Raw genomic sequence first — 18,193 nt, 5'->3', positions numbered from 1 at the left:
ATAATACATGATGAGGATTATGGTATGTATAGTACATGATGAGGATTATGGTAACTATGTATAATACATGATAAGGGCTATGGTATGTATAATATGGTATGTATAATACCATAATGAGGGTCATGGTATGTATATTACCATGATGAGGGATATTGTATGTATAAAACATGATAAGGGTTATGGTATGTATAATACATGATTATGGTTATGGTGTGTATAACACATGATTATGGTTATGGTGTTTATAATACCACGATGAAGGGTTATGGTATGTATAATACATGAATTGGGTTATGGTGTGTATAATACATGATGAGGGTTATGGTGTGTATAATACCATGATGAAGGTTATGGTATGTATAATACCATAATGAGGGTTATGGTTTGTATAATACCATCATGAAGGTTCTGGTGTGTATAATACCATGATGAGGGTTATGGTATGTATAATACATGATGAGGGTTATGGTAGGTATAATACCATAATGAGGGTTATGGTATGTATAATACATGATTATGGTTATGGTGTGTATAATACATGATTATGGTTATGGTGTGTATAATACCATAATGAGGGTTATGGTATGTATAATACCATAATGAGGGTTATGGTATGTATAATACCATAATGCGGGTTATGGTATGTATAATACATGATGAGGGTTATGGTATGTATAATACGATGATGAAGAGCTATGGTATGTATAATACATGATGAGGGTTCTGATATGTATAATACATGATAAGGGTTATGGTATGTATAATACCATGATGAAGGGCTAGGGTTTGTATAATACCATGATGAGGGTTATAGTATGTATAATACATGATGAGGGTTCTGGTATGTATAATACATGATTAGGGTTATGGTATGTATAATACCATGATGAGGGTTATGGTATGTATAATACATGATGAGGGTTATGGTAGGTATAATACCATAATGAGGGTTATGGTATGTATAATACATGATTATGGTTATGGTGTGTATAATACATGATTATGGTTATGGTGTGTATAATACCATAATGAGGGTTATGGTATGTATAATACCATAATGAGGGTTATGGTATGTATAATACCATAATGCGGGTTATGGTATGTATAATACATGATGAGGGTTATGGTATGTATAATACATGATTATGGTTATGGTGTGTATAATACATGATTATGGTTATGGTGTGTATAATACCATAATGAGGGTTATGGTATATAATACCATGATGAAGGTTATGGTGTGTATAATACCATAATGAGGGTTATGGTATGTATAATACATGATGAGGGTTATGGTATGTATAATACATGATGAAGGTTATGGTATGTATAATACATGATGAGGGTTATGGTATGTATAATACATGATGAGGGTTATGGTATGTATAATACATGATGAGGGTTATGGTATGTATAATACATGATGAGGGTTATGGTATGTATAATACATGATGAGGGTTCTGGTATGTATAATACATGATTAGGGTTATGGTATGTATAATACATGATGAGGGTTATGGTATGTATAATACATGATGAGGGTTATGGTAGGTATAATACCATAATGAGGGTTATGGTATGTATAATACATGATTATGGTTATGGTGTGTATAATACATGATTATGGTTATGGTGAGTATAATACCATAATGAGGGTTATGGTATGTATAATACCATAATGAGGGTTATGGTATGTATAATACCATAATGCGGGTTATGGTATGTATAATACATGATGAGGGTTATGGTATGTATAATACATAATTATGGTTATGGTGTGTATAATACATGATTATGGTTATGGTGTGTATAATACCATAATGAGGGTTATGGTGTGTATAATACCATGATGAAGGTTATGGTGTGTATAATACCATAATGAGGGTTATGGTATGTATAATACATGATGAGGGTTATGGTATGTATAATACGATGATGAAGAGCTATGGTATGTATAATACATGATGAGGGTTCTGATATGTATAATACATGATAAGGGTTATGGTATGTATAATACCATGATGAAGGGCTATGGTATGTATAATACCATGATGAGGGTTATAGTATGTATAATACATGATGAGGGTTCTGGTATGTATAATACATGATGAGGGTTATGGTATGTATAATACCATGATGAAGGGTTATGGTATGTATAATACATGATGAGGGTTATGGTATGTATAATACTTGAAATGGGTTATGGTATGTATGATACCATGATGAGGGTTATGGTATGTATTATGCCAGGATGAGGGTTATGGTATGTATAATACATGATGAGGGTTATGGTATATATAATACCATAATGAGACCTATGGTATGTATAATACCATGATGAAGGGCTATGGTATGTATAATACATGATGAGGGTTATGGTATGTATAATACATGGTGAGGGTTATGGTACGTATAATACCATAATAAGGGTTATGGTATGTATGATTCATTATGAGGGTTATGGTATGTATAATACATGATGAATGTTATGGTATGTATAATACCATGATGAGGGTTATGGTATGTTTAATACATGATGAGGTTATGGTCTGTATAATACCATGATGAGGGTTATGGTATGTATAATACATTATGGGGGTTATGGTATGTATAATACATGATGAGGGTTCTGGTATGTATATATAATACATGATGAGGATTATGGTATGGGAGGTAGTTTTCTTATTTTACATTTTCGTCATATCTTTTTCAAGCTGAAAATTAATAGTGCAAAATAAAAAATCTTATAATCTTATATCACCGAAGTACAAGGGTACTTTCAGGCATTCTTGAATAGTCAAAGTCAAAATCCGTATCTTTTCCTCAACCATACATGTTCCTGGTTTCTCTGCAGATTGGACATGTTCACACTGCACTTACAGAAACAGAGCGGGATCTGTCAACTGTGGACTGTGTGATTTAACAAGGGAAGTGAACCATTTGGTTGTATCCACTGGCAACGACTCCTTAGAAACACGTCCACGCAGGCCATTTTCCGATATGTACGATAAACGTGATGTCTCCCGGAGCAAGGCAAATGACAAAGGTGAGCATGGTATTCGTATCTAGCGATAGAAGTTGAACTTCCCGTAGCAATGTCTTGCAACAAGCTACACTGTGGACTATTTCAGCGGGTAAAGGAATAACCACTACCAACAAGAAGTTCTCCACACAAATTTTGCAATTTCAATACTTCAATTTTGTCTGTCTCCAAACTATGATCGCCTTTTAAACCTGTCTCTAAGCTATTTCTACACACAAATGTTGACAGTGATACCCTTTATAGTGATAACCTTATATTTGCATCTGTCCCAAGTAACTTTGGCGGCAGTTATTCTTATATATATGTATATTGCTTTTAATGTTACTATATATAATATATATATATCTGTGTGTGTGTGTGTGGCATTATCTATATGCAGTTTTTTGTGTTATAGGCTACAGATGTACAGATGATCTCAGACTCGTTTTTCTGGGGAGAACTGGATCGGGTAAAAGTGCCACAGGCAACAACATCCTCAACGGCAATTTCTTCCATTCAACTGCAAGCGGCAAGTCGGTAACTCGTCGGTGCCAGAGAGGTCAGGCCAGCAGATTTGGGCGTCGCATTACTATAATAGACACACCTGGTATGTTTGACACTGAAATGACTGATGAAGACATCACCAGAGAAGTTGTCAGGTGTGTTGGAATGACTGCTCCAGGTCCTCATGCACTCGTTCTTGTCGTACGGATTGACAGGTTCACAGAAGAAGAGCAAAAAACTGTTCGCTCTTTTTTGGAAATATTTGGGGAGAATATGATTCACTACCTGGTGGTCTTGTTTACAAGGAAAGATGACTTGATTAATGACAAAAGCACAATCGAACTGTTTCTAGAAGGTGTCCCCGACAACCTTAAGACCCTCCTTGCAAACTGTGAAAACAGATACGTGGCTTTCGACAACCGGACAAGTTCTGAGGATGAGCGGGAACAAGATGTAAAAACATTTCTTCGCATAGTCGACACAATGCTGTGTGCTAACGGAGGGGGTTGTTACACCAACGAGATGTACCAGGAGGCTGAGAAGATAATGAAGACACGAGAGAAACAGTTGCAACTACAGCATGCAAAGGAAGTGCAGTTACAGAAGGATGCGATCAGAGAAGAATGTGAGTGGAGGCACCAACAAGCTGAAGCAAGGACGAGCAAAACCATCAGCGGACTTCAGCAGAAACTACAGGTTCTAGAACAGGGTACAGCTAATGACAATGTCGATGTATCGGGAATTGCATCGTTGAAACAGGAGATTGAAGATCTCAAGCAAATGAGAGACAGGAATACATGGGAGATTGACGAAGAAATGTTGGAGCGCGAACGAGCTATTGATGAAGAGATGGCCATGATTGACTTCAGGGACAGGACTGTCGATGAGGTAGACAAGGGAGACTCTTTCACATATAACCTGCTGAAAAACGGATTGAAGCTAGTTGTAAAGGTTGCTGTAAATCTTGCTATTCGTCGCTTTTTGCCATTCTTCTGAGGCGTTATTCTATATTTATATATTATTTCTACCGATACTGAATGTAAGGGTTTTAGGATTTACATATCAGAAGCATACCAGCTGACACGTGCTATTCATGTCCTTAATACTCTGATGGGATTGGTATATATAGCGATCAATCACATTCAATGAGGGGCAATGAGACTGTCGTCACACTTGAGGGTTAGGTTCGACTCCCTCTGTGGGTACTGTGTGTGGAACACATTTCTGGTCCACTGTAATACTTTTGGAATATGGCTAAAACGGTGTAAAACTCAATTTAACCATTTGTGGGGGGTTGTTTGAGTGCACCTGTAGAGAGTATCATATGCCTTGCCTACCAACTCACTACAGATAATGTCTTAGTTACAGCAAATTTATGTGTATAATCACTAATAGATCAAAATATTTGCATCAATATTGGATAATTGCTCAGTTTTGCTTCCATAGAACCACATATTTTAACTGATGTCTTGTAGATTTTGTAAATACAATTCTCTTGAACTGAACATTCTTTCTTCATTTTGTATAGTTACACAGTGAGTATGTCACTTGTGTTTAACATGGCTTCGAGGTTTACAGCGTGTCAGCTTAATATAAACTGTATACGTTTATCACATTACTCCTGGTTAAAAATACACACGGGTATGGACCTTGCAAACCTTTTCATGGTGTACCAGTATTCGAACTCATAACACATTTATTATACTCCCAGGGGAAGACACCCCAACACATACGATTCGCCCCTTCGAGTGAATGAGTTAGGATTTTTAGTCACATCGACAATATTTCAGCCATATCGTGACTAAACACAAGTTATAATTACATAATAAATCATGGTAAATTATGTAAACCTGTCGGCGAAGGACAGTAAAAAAAACTAGAATATCACAGATATAATTGTAAAAATATTGTTTCAAGCAACGATGAGGGCTAGAAATCATTGTCCAAAACGGAGCCAGAACCCGTTTGTAACAGGCGAGCGGATCTTCCAAATACAGCCGGGGTCGCGGGGGTCATGTACCCTTTTAAGAAGTTCTGCAGAAGAAATAGTTCCCTCTTTAAAAGGCTGCATCTCAATTGTTCTTGGGCTTACGGTCATAACAATTAGTGTTCTGGAATCACCAAGACTTCATCTACCATACTGGCACTTTTTGTGCAGAATTTGCACAATGGTTACTGGACATCAGTTATGGAAAGTTTGGAATGTCTAGAGCTGATGGTTCGAGCTCAGCACATTTTGGGAGCAAACTACTCCGAAAACTGCTGAAAAACATGGCCAAAAACTGAAAACATAAATAACTGCCAAACGGTACATTTTAACGACTTGACCCGTCCAGGCAAAATTTTGGGAATTCAATTGTGCATCTGTACAAGAGATTTGGAGGTGTTGGACTAAATAGTTCCTGAGATATGTGCTGTTAAACTTTGAAACTTTGGAATTAACTTTGAACTATCTCCCCTTTGCTATTGGGCCTAGAGCCTAGACATTTTTAAGCGGAATATCTTCACCTCGGTGGGCATCTGTGTGTTTTTTTGCAAGCGAATCGGAGCATTGGTTTAGGAGGTATGTTTGGTACAAAAATCGGCGAAATAATAGATAATAATCCGAACGATTACAATAGGTCTCCTGCCTAGAGGCAAGGAAGCCCTAACTAGTATGAAAATCTAAAATATCTTAAAACACCCCAACACATACGATTCGTCCCTTCGAGAACCTATATCGTGACATACTTGTATTTTATTATTACTTAAATACACAAAATGAAACAACTTAAACAAGAATATGAGACTATGTTTCAATTAATTTCAGGTTTCAAGTTTAAGTTTCATAAACTTTTGCATCAATCATTAGCATAGGCTAACAAACTTCCCATAATTTGTCTCAAGAATAAGTCATCATGTTACGACACCAGTATTGTGATAGAACAATGGATAACAGTAGTGAGGTCGTTTTATGTCCTGTGCAGATAACGCTGTCGTGTTTCCTGCTGTTTTAAAGGGGAAGCTTATTGTCTATAAATACACCCGTCATAAAAGAGACAGTGGTTGATCTTTGTTCTAAACGGCTGAACGCGTTTGAAGCATAAGGTAAGGCACGCTGATACCAGCATCATACTTCATAGTCTCATAGTACCAGTTGTTATGTTGTTTCACTTTTTATGATGAAAATATTTGCTTCAATTTGAAAAATGGTTTCAAGAATGTTATGTTTGTGTGTTTATTGTTTAACGCCGCACTCAGCAATATTCCAGCTATGCGACAGCGGTCTGTAAATAATCTAGTCTCGACAAGGCAAATCAGTGATTAACATCATGAGCATCGATCTACGCAATTAGGATACGATGTCAACCAAGTCAGCGAGCCTGACAACTCCACCCTTTTGGTCGTTACTTTCGACAAGCATGGGTTGCTGAAGACCAATTCTAACCCGGATCTTCACGGGTTAAGAGAATTGTTACAACTCGTTATATGTTGTTTAACTTAGAATACAACTTATATAACGCTTTCACTTCCTATAATTTGATAGATAATTATTTTGCCAAGCAAGCAATTACTCATACCGACAAAGTAAAAATATCATACACGTTTAACCCGCAAAGATCTTCAGCGACCCATCCACCCTCTCTCTCTCTCTCTCTCTCTCTCTCTCTCACTCTCACTCTCTCTCTCTCTCTCTCTCTCTCTCTCTCTCTCTCTCTCTCTCTCTCTCTCTCTCTCTCTCTCTCTCTCTCATTAGGGATTCATCAGGGTTTTGTTGTCTGTGACAGTGTAATGCATACTTTCCTCATGTACTGCATTGATTTAGGTTATCTCGTATGGGTGGGACAGTTTATTTATGTATTTATGGTCAGTTTTGCATCTTAGGATTTGTACATACATGTATTTATCTCGTACCTTTGGGCAGCTTATGTTCACCTCTATATTTTGGTACTACATGTCTTCTATTGTAGTTGAAGTTGTGTTCGGCAATATACCTCTTTTACTTGTAATCCGTGCATGAGAAATTTTCCCGAGAATGTCTAGTTTAGATCGAGAAGTGAGCGTGTAGGAGGTGGTCCGTACTGTCAATTTCCTTTTGAATTCTGAAATGGGGAATCGTGGACGGGACCGTCACGTGCAGTGGTTTTCCAAAAATATGATAAGGGTGTACGTAGATTTAGTTTTACCTAATTTCTTCGTTATTCTATTTATTTTTATTCATTTATATATCTTTATTTTTTATTCATTCAATTATTTTTTATTTTTATATATATATTTTGTTTTGTTTTTTTGGTTTTTGGTTTTGAGGGGGCCCTCATTTACTCAAAAAGAAATAGGGGGAAAATAAAATATGAAGAAATATTCTGTTCAGGTTGAGATTATTGGGGATATTCTTGTCTTATCTTCTAACGTACATGCTCGTTGCCATGGTTGATTACATGTGATTGTCCAGTGGCTTAGATCGATGCTCATAGTGTCAATCACTGGATAGTAAGGATCCAGATTCCACTATTTACCGATCGCGACATTGACAAAGCCAAAACTGTTAACGATTGTTTTACTGGCTGTAGCCCTTTAGTCATACGCCAATTTCTCATACAGCCTCTAATAATACGGAACGTACCGGATTAATTAAAAAAAAACAAGGTTCAAGCTCCCTTACTTACAATGACCGTGAAACTTGCAACCTGGAGTGACGCTCACATTCTATAATTGACAACTAGTACTACTATCTATGCAATGATTCCCTGTTTTTTAGATAACGTTCCTGTGTTTAACGATATTGTTACCTGAGCTTTGAGAGCTACAAAATGAATTTGAGATCGAACGTGCAGCAAAATATTAAACCGCAAATGTTTCTAAAGTCAATGGTAGAAAGTGATCACATGAAAAGGTTGAAGTACGTCTATTGAACATTCAATACACGGACCTGCTCAAAATATGAACCAGTGGTAAGTAGGGCAAACTTTAACCAGCATTTTGTCAGCTCTAGGGCGGTGAGGTTACCAGCTATATATCGTCCAATACATACAAAACATAATCGATTATTCCTGCCACTACATCGACAAGAGGGGCGGTGGGGTCGCCAAGTGGTTAAAGCGTTCACACGTCACGTGTTCGATTCTCCACATGGGTACAATTTGTGAAGCCATTTGTGGTGTCCCCGCGCCGTGATATTTAGGGCAGCGTAACACCCGACTCACTCACATATTCAATCTTCAGCTCTATCGACTCCCCCACGTCTATTTAGACAAAAGAATAATAATATACGGCTCAGCGTATGACAGTGAACAGGGGAATGAAGCAAGTTTCTAAAGCTATTTGATATACAACGTCAATTTCTGAGGCAGAAACATTATCCATTATACTTTGGGCGTAATAGACATTATATTGAAATTCAGTGATGAGTCAAGGTATTCTCGAAGCGTTTAATACGTTCCTATGCAGTCACGTGTTAGAATTGATCGTCAGTAACCGAAGCTTATCATAAGAGGCGACTAACGGGATCTGGCGGTCAGGCTTGCTGACGTGGTTGACACATGAAATCGTATCCCAATTCTGTAGATAGATGTTCATGCTGTTGATCACTTTATTGTTTGGTCCAGGCGTGACTATTTACAGACCGCCGCCATGCAGCTGGAATATTGCTGAGTGCGGCGTGAAACTAAACTCACTCACCCACGTTCATATGTAAGTATTAAGCTATGACACTACTTTCCAAGACATACATTTATGACAGACGGGTCTGCACAGATGCCATTAGTCATATTTCTACTGGGGAAATACATATCCTCTCACAAAAATCTACTGTATACCACACGGCGTCGCATTGTTCTCTGCGGTTTACTTCCGGTTCACAGAACATGCACATGATCCTGTCACAGATCGTGTATCGGAACGAGTGTTGACTTCCTGCACACATTAGACTAGACAACAGATACTGACGGCGCGTTTGGCAATATTCCAGCAATATCACGACGGGGACACCAGAAATGGGGACACCAGTCTTCACACATTGTACTCATGTGGGGAATCGAACCTCCACGCCATCGGCGTGACCAGCGAACACTTGAACAACTCAGATTCACACACGCGCTGTCTTGCAAACCCTGCAATACTGTTATGTTGGTCACCGCTATTACGGCTTTTAGGGGCGGTGGGGTAGCCTAGTGGTTAAAGCGTTGGCTCGTCACGCCGAAGACCCGAACTCGACTCCCCACATGGAAGATCGTGAAAAAAGGTACAATATTCCTTTACAAAACGTGACAAATGGGAAGTTCTAGTAGTGAACTGTGCCTTTTGATACGTTGGGGTTTTATAAAAAACAAAAAAAATCGAGTTTCCATGACTTTGGCTTAAGTATTTATAGACGGCGATACATAGTGTTCGTTCCGAGGCGGTCTGTTTTGTAGTAACTTGGGACCACTGATGTGTCTACATGTATTTAAAGAGTGATTTTTCGAGTTACACATATATATTTTGGATTGCACCTTGTCAGTATAGTACAGATTCTAGTTAGAATTGGTTGGGTCCCATCCGGGATTCGAACCGTCACTTTCAGAGTTTTATGAGAAAGTGTTATCCCAAATGTAACATGTGTTATATGTGACCACTTTCTAATGGCATCGTGTATTCATAGTTTTAGGTCGTGGGAGGCGTGCCAATTTACACTTATCAGAGGGGCACACAAAGAAAGTCAATAAGCAGTTATTCGCGACAAATATTTACCATTGTGAGGGATATCGATGACCATGTCATCTTGTGTAGACAATGTTTTTAGATAGTATAGAGTCAGCTATTTGTATAATATATAACTTGCCGACAGTCTTTGTTGTGAACAAGAGGCAACTGGACTGGACACGAGATATGATCTGACTGACTGATCCATCTCTCTCTTCTCGGTGATAGTAGTGCATTCACTGTAGTGAGTGAGTGAGCTTAGTTTTACGCCGCACTCAGCAATATTCCAGCTATATGGCCAAGTCTGTAAATAAACGAGTCTGGACCAGACAATCCAGTGATCAACAGCATGAGCATCGATCTACGCAATTGGGATACGATGACATGTGTCAACCAAGCCAGCGAGCCTGACCACCCCATCCCATTAGTCGCCTCATTGCTGAGTGCGGCGTAAAACTAAACTCACTCACTCGCCCAATACTGTCTGAGTGAGTTTCTCACTTTCCTGCCTTGTTTGAGTCAAAATGCGATGTTGCTTGAGCTCCTGGTATTGGTGCCATATCCTGCTTGGTTTTGGTGGGTTTGTGCTATATCCATTTTCGTTAAAATAAAACAATAATGGTATTTAATTCGTTGTAGTTGTGCCATGTACTGCTTCGTTAAAGCAAACATGTAATGGCATGTGAGTTGGGTGTGTTGGTGATACCACTTTAACTGACATTTTGATCGTTTAAATTAACAGTAAAATGCAGCGTTTTGTAAATATTCGAGTCTGAACCAGCTAAACTAGGGACTGACTGGCACCATGTGCAATTTTTTAACCAAGTAGTATATTTATTGTTCTCTATGTTATATTTTGAGTATAAATGAATTTATATTCATACACGTGGGTGAGAGAACAGACGGAAATTATTACTTTACTTCTAAACAGCATCAGGACTAGGTATGCCAATGATTGGTCACGTGTTGAGAAATACAATCATTCTCTTCCTTTTAAAACGGAAATGTAATAAGTTCACAACGAAACAAAACATTAAGCGTTGTTTTAACAGAAATAAATAGAAGTAATTATGCAAGTACACGAGTACCTCAGTACATAGGACAGTGAGTACTTGTATCTGTAAATTAATGAGTACGTCAGTACGTTGGTCAGTGAGTATTTGTATCTGTAAATACATGAGTACGGCAGTACTTGGATCAGTGAGTACTTGTATCTGAAAGTACAAGAATACGTCAGTACGTTGGTTAGTGAGTACTTGTATCTGTAAATAAATGAGTACGTTAGTACTTGGGTCAGTGATTACTTGTGTCTGTAAGTACATGAGTACGGCTGTACGTTGGTCAGTGGGTACTAGTATCTGTAAATACAAGAGTACGTCAGTACGTGGATCAGTGATTACATGTATCTGTAAGTTCAAGATAAGTCAGTACGTTGGTCAGTGAGTACTTGTATGTGTAAGTATACCAATACGTCAGTACGTTGGTCAGTGAGTACTTGTATCCGTAAATGCATGAGTACGGCAGTATGTTGGTCAGTGAATACTTCTATTTAAAATTACATGAATACGTCAGTTCGTGGGTCAGTGAAAACTTGTATGTGTAAGTATACGATTACGTCAGTACGTTGGTCAGTGAGTACTTGCATCTGTAAATACATGAGTACCTCAGTACGTTGGTCAGTGAGTACTTGTATCTGTAAATACACGAGTACCTCTGTACGTTGGTCAGTGAGAACTTGTATCTGTAAATACATGAGTACGTCAGTACGTTGGTCAGTGAGTACTTGCATCTGTAAATACATGTGTACGTCAGTACGTTGGTCAGTGAGTGCTTGTATCTGTAAATACATGGGTACCTCAGTACGTTGGTCAGTGAGTACTTGTATCTTTAAGTATATCAATACGTCAGTACGTTGGTCAGTGAGTACTTGTATCTGTAAATACATGAGTACGTCAGTACGTTGGTCAAAGAGTACTTGTATCTCTAATGACATGAGTACGTCAGTACGTGGGTCAGTGAGTACTTGTATCTGTAAGATCATGATAACGTCAGTACGTGGGTCAGTTTGTACCTTTATGTGAAATTCCATGAATACGTCAGTTCGTGGGTCAGTGAAAACTTGTATCTGTAAATAGACGATTACGTCAGTACGTTGTTCAGCGAGTACTTGTATCTGTAAATACACGAGTACATCAGTACGTAGGTCCGTGCGTACTTGAGAAAGAGAGTATGTTGGTCAGTGAGTACGGGAATCGGCGACCGTGTTGGTCACTGAGAAAGTACGTCAGTGACAGTGTTTGTTAGAAATTACGCGAGTCAGGGGGACATACAAAAGTTAGTCATGAAGTTGATCAAGGGCAGATCATTTCAGTTTCTTTAGCTTCATTCGTTGACCGGACGATGGGGGAGCTTAGTGGTTAAAACTTTTGGTCGTCACGTCGAAGACCCGGGTTCGATTCCCCATATGGGTACAGTATGTGGAGACCATTTCTTGTGTTCTCCGTCGTGATATTGCTGGAATATTCCTAAAATCCATCCATTTTGTTCCCTCCTGTAAACCGCCCCCCTCAGTCACAGCAGAATGTAAGTCGTCCAAGGTAACAGTGAGCTCCACCCACATTGTACTCTTTGTCTTTTGTATTTGTTCAGTTTCTGTTTCTGTTTCAGGTGAAAAATCTGCAGAAAAGTGTCAGCAGTCAACATGGGTAGGTGTTTTCAGTGCATTGTTTTTCTTTCATTTATGCTTTCTTTTTCAAAAGTTCAACCAGAGTTATTTTTCGATATGTTACAATATGTAATCAAATTGCCCAATTCTGTTTAAGTGTGTGTGAATGTGATTGTGATTGTAAATGTTATTGTGAGTGAGTGAGTGAGTGAAATTTGGGGACAGGACATTCAGGCTAGAAGCATGGATCTCAGGGGCACAAATTATGCACCCATCCTTGTCGATCTGCTGCTCTGTGCGTGTGGGGCAGATTCTCCTTTTGGAAATCAAACAAGGGAATTTGGTCCAGAGGTTATATTTTAGCTCCATTTGTATCAATAATCAAATATCAATTAAACAAGATCAAACAGAAAATACATCACATGGTGTTGAGAAGGCTTCGTAACAGAGAATCGCAACTAGAAAATTACTTTATTGTGTATGTACATTTAAAGGCCATTTATGAGGCCTTAAGTGCTGTGCACACTTACCCAGTTATTTGCCTAACTATATTTTGTATGTGCATTTAAAGGACATGTAGGAGGTATATCGCGGTATGCACATTTACCCAGTAATTTGCCTAAGTTGTTGAGCATTTATTGTACATTCTAAATATAAGAAGTCCTTAGTGACGATTGTGGTGTTTGTGAAAGTCCCAATATATGTGGTGGTATCTGTGTTGTCAGATGGGGAATGGATATGCGGCAAGTGTACTCTTGAAAACGATGGCAGCAAGGAAAAATGCAAAGCCTGTTCAGCGCCGATGCCGGGACCAAGTCGGTGCAAGACAGGTAACAAACTTTATCCTGTTCATTAAAATACATACTTAATGCACACTGAAATATATATTACGTCATCTAGGTACTAGATATTCAAGAATAATATGCCTGAAATTAACGCCAAACTAATCTGATGTAAAAGAAGTATGTAATGCATCATGGGTTACTGTACAGTTTAACCCAGGAGATAACAAAAGTAAATATTGTTGATAATTCATAAATTATCGCAGCATTTTCTGTCTGTAATCAGGCATCATTTGTGTTTCAGGGACAGATACTGGGTCGTTAAATGACCTCGGTCCAACCGAAAGGAGAATAGTTTTCCTTGGTAGAACAGGGTCAGGGAAGAGTGCTACAGGCAATAACATCCTTGGCAAAGAAGTGTTTGAATCAAGCGCATGTGGATCATCTATTACCAAAAGGTGCCAGAGAGGAACCAGCAATCGATTTGGCCGGGATATCCAAATAATCGACAGTCCTGGATTGTTCGACACAGGTATGACGAATGCTGAAATCACCAAGGAGGTGGTGAAATGTGTCGGGATGACAGCTCCAGGTCCTCATGCCTTTGTCTTCGTTGTGAGGATTGACCGCTTTACCCAAGAGGAACAAGACACGCTGAACCATTTTAGGCTTGTGTTTGGAGAAGATATGTTGGACTATATCATCATTCTGTTCACTAGAAAGGACGATCTTTTGCATGAAAAGCAAAGCATCAAGGGGTATTTAAAGAAAGTCCCCCAGCCACTGCGAGACTTTGTGAAGTCGTGCAATGACAGATGCGTTGCCTTCAACAACAGAGGAAGTGATGAGGAGAAGGAACAAGATGTCGAGGCCTTCCTCACATTGGTGGACGAAATGGTTGATGACAACGGAGGTATGTGCTATACGAGTGCAATGTTTGAGGAGGCTGAGAGCAACATGACGATGAGAGAGGAGCAGCTGAGGCTGGAACATGAACGGAAGGGGCAAGAAGAGAGGGACGCAATCTGGAGAGAATTTGAGTTGAAACTGCAGATGAAGCATGATGAAACATCAGAAGTCAGAAAACAGCTGGAGGACCGAATACGACAACTTGAAATTGAAAAGGAAAATAACGCCGAAACCGACAAAGACATGGCTGCTCTCCAAAAAGAAGTTATGAATCTGAAGCTGACCTTGAGAGACATTAAGAAACAGAAGGAGGAATCAGAGAACAAGCTGGACATGGAACGAAAGAAGAAAGACAAGGAGGTGAGGAAAAGACTGGGAATAGAAAAGCCAAACTTCAGAGAAACCGCTCGAAAGGAAGTCAATGACGAGAAACCAGGTATAATGGGCATACTTGGAAACATCCTGCCAACCCTCGTTGGGAGTGTTCTGCCCAAAATTGGAAAGTTTTTTAGAGGGTTGTTCTCTAAGTAAATGTCTTTTTTGGCTCGTCAATCTGCCTTTCACGCCAACACTCTCCTGCAAGAAGACATTGCTCTGGTCATAAGTCAGGTTTTAGTTTCCTCACTTTTTCCTGGACTCTGTAATTGGACAATCAACTGACTTTTACCTCAATACTAAATTGAACAGCAATATGAAGATAGAAGCGAATAATCTGTTATGACGAAGGACGCTGACACTTTCGGTGTTTAATATCGGGTTTTTATTATCGACCCAAGAACTGACTTCGTATTTCACTGATTCCCTTTACTTAGTCCCACATCAACAAAATATACCGGAAGACACCTAATGCATCGGGACCATGTAGAGGTGTGATATGACTGGACCTTAGTCTTGTCTAGCCTCACTGGATTATTGAAGACTCGTCGCAAATACCACAACTTGCCATCAAAGTCCGATATTGAGGCTCCTGCCACAAAATAAGACAAGTCGTCTTCAAGAACAACAAGGACACAAGAGTTTGGGAGTAATGTGTCTTCCAATGTCTAGGACCACACATTTTGTGCTCGCTATTTTGCCCTGGAATAATACCACAACCACATCCAAATCATTCAAAACCTGACTACTGTCCAGTACAAACTTAGTACTCTCATATTCACTGGGACATATATATATAGCAGACTCCCGAGAGCTTCTTTCTTTCAATTCCTCCAGGATGATTCAGTTACCACCAGCCTTACAATCAGTTCCCATTAGCTGGATTGTTACGTCGTACAATACTTGGTGTTACTGGTTGCTGTTTCAAGTGTTCAACATTTGCTACTGTACTCTTGCCAAACATGCATGCTACGTTTGTACATCTATCGGTAATTCATATACGACTGATTTACATGTATATATTAATTTGGAAATTCAAGCTGCCCAACAATTAAGCCAGTTAACACGCCAGAAATATCATGTTTCTGTGACGCATTTTGTGATTCACTCTTTACGAGGTTCAGTTAAGATATGACTACTCTTGAAACGCTTTTTTGACTGATATATTGGAGATTTTTATATCACATGATAATGATATGTCTAATATTTTGTATGGGTATTTACATAAACTTATAACCAACCCCTGTTGTCCGTGTGTTTCTACAATTACACTACAGCTATGACGTCGCTTATTCGTTCAACAGTAGATTATCTAAAACTAATCGATAGTTTATTTACTCACATTGTATTTCAAGCACATGCATGACAAATAATCTGGCTACAAATTGCTGAGTCAGGCTGTTGGAATCTTCACTCCAGTTCATAGGCAGCAAGGATAAAAGAGTATTAAGTCTCAAACGGAAAAACAGCATTTATTAACTGTTTGATATCACAGCATTAAGTCACACATGATTAAAACACAGCATTAGGTCACACATGGATAACATATCATTACGTCGCACACGGATAACATAGCATTAAATCACACATGGATAACATAGCATTACGTCGCAAATGGTTAACACAGCATTAACTCTCAGGTGGATAACAAGCATCATGTAACACACAGATAACACAGCATTAGGTCTCACATGGTAAGCACAGCATTACGTGACACAGGATAACACAGCATTAAGTCTCAGATGGATAACAGCATTTAGTCTCAGATGGATTACCCAGCATTAAATCTCAGATGGATAACACAGCATTAAGTCACACATGGATACCACGGCATTAAGTCACACATGGATAATATAGCATTACGTCGCACATGGATAACACAGCAATCAATCTCAAATGGATGAAACAGCATTAAGGCACTTATATATTACACAGAATTAAGGACAACACAGGATTATGTCACACATAGACAACACAGCATTAAGTCCCACATGGATAACACAGCATTAAGTCTCAGATGGATAACACAGCATTAAGTCTCACATGGATAACAGTATTAAGTCACACATGGAAAACATAGCATTACGTCGCACATGGATAACAGTATTAAGTCACACATGGATAACATAGCATTACGCCGCACATGGATAACACAGCATTAAGCCTCAAATTGATAGCACAGCATGAAGTCCCACATGGATAACACAGCATTAAGTCTCAAATAGATAACACATCATTAAGTCACACATGGATAACAGCATTAAGTCACACATGGATAACATAGCATTAAGTCACACATGGATAAGAGTATTAAGTCACACATGGATAACATAGCATTACGTCGCACATGGATAACAGTATTAAGTCAAACATGGATAACACATGATTAAGTCGCACATGGATAACACAGCATTAAGTTTCACATGGCTAACACATCATTAAGCCATACAAGGATAACACATCATTAAGTCTCACATGGATAGCACAGCATTAAGTCTCACATGGATGAGGCAGCATTAAGTCTCATATGTATAACACACCAATAAGTCACAGAAAGACAACACATCATTATGTCACACATGGATAACAGCATTAAGTCACACATTGATAACATAGCATTAAGTCTCACATGGATAACAGCATTAAGTCTCACATTGATAACATAGTATTAAGTCTCAAATAGATAACACAGGATAAAGTCTCACATATATAACACATCATTAAGTCATACAAGGATAACACAGCAATACGTCACACATGGATAACACAGCATTAAGTCTCAGATGGATAACACACCAATAAGTCACCTATAGATAACACAGCATTAAGTCACACATGGATAACAACATTAAGTCACACATGGATAACGTAGCATTACGTCACACATGGATAACATAGCATGAAGTCTCAGATGGATAACACACCAATAAGTCTAACATGGATAACACATGATTAAGTCGCACATGGATAACACAGCATTAAGTTTCAGATGGCTAACACATCATTAAGCCATACAAGGATAACACAGCATTAAGTCTCACATGGATAACAGCATTAAGTCTCACATCGATAACACAGCATTAAGTCTCAAATAGATAACACAGGATAAAGTCTCACATATATAACACATCATTAAGTCATACAAGGATAACACAGCAATACGTCACACATGGATAACACAGCATTAAGTCTCACATGGATAACACACCAATAAGTCACAGATGGATAACACAGCATTAAGTCACACATGGATAACAGCATTAAGTCACACATGGA

General features: G+C 38.7%; 1 protein-coding gene across 6 annotated transcripts in view; it reads left to right on the top strand.

The window, feature by feature from the left end:
- Positions 1–16,158, top strand: part of LOC124268454 (GTPase IMAP family member 9-like) — a 29,174-nt gene extending 13,016 nt beyond the window's left edge. For 3 of the 6 annotated variants that reach the window (XM_046703417.1, XM_046703415.1, XM_046703416.1), the window contains 2 exons: positions 2,855–3,046; positions 3,438–5,031. In XM_046703417.1, coding sequence (XP_046559373.1) covers positions 2,855–3,046; positions 3,438–4,522 — 1,277 coding nt within the window. In that variant the 3' untranslated portion in view covers positions 4,523–5,031. Of the gene's footprint in view, positions 1–2,854; positions 3,047–3,437; positions 5,032–6,199; positions 6,614–9,547; positions 9,747–12,853; positions 12,892–13,576; positions 13,682–13,937 lie in introns of those variants that run through there. The other 3 variants (XM_046703418.1, XM_046703420.1, XM_046703419.1) reach the window with 3 other exon arrangements.
- The last annotated feature ends 2,035 nt before the right edge of the window (positions 16,159–18,193 follow it).

The sequence above is a fragment of the Haliotis rubra genome, unplaced genomic scaffold (assembly GCF_003918875.1).
Source record: "Haliotis rubra isolate DU_JTF1 unplaced genomic scaffold, ASM391887v1 Scf1381, whole genome shotgun sequence".
NCBI lineage: Eukaryota > Metazoa > Mollusca > Gastropoda > Lepetellida > Haliotidae > Haliotis > Haliotis rubra.
Note: the sequence above shows the minus strand (reverse complement) of the source record. Positions and strands in the feature narration are given on the sequence as shown.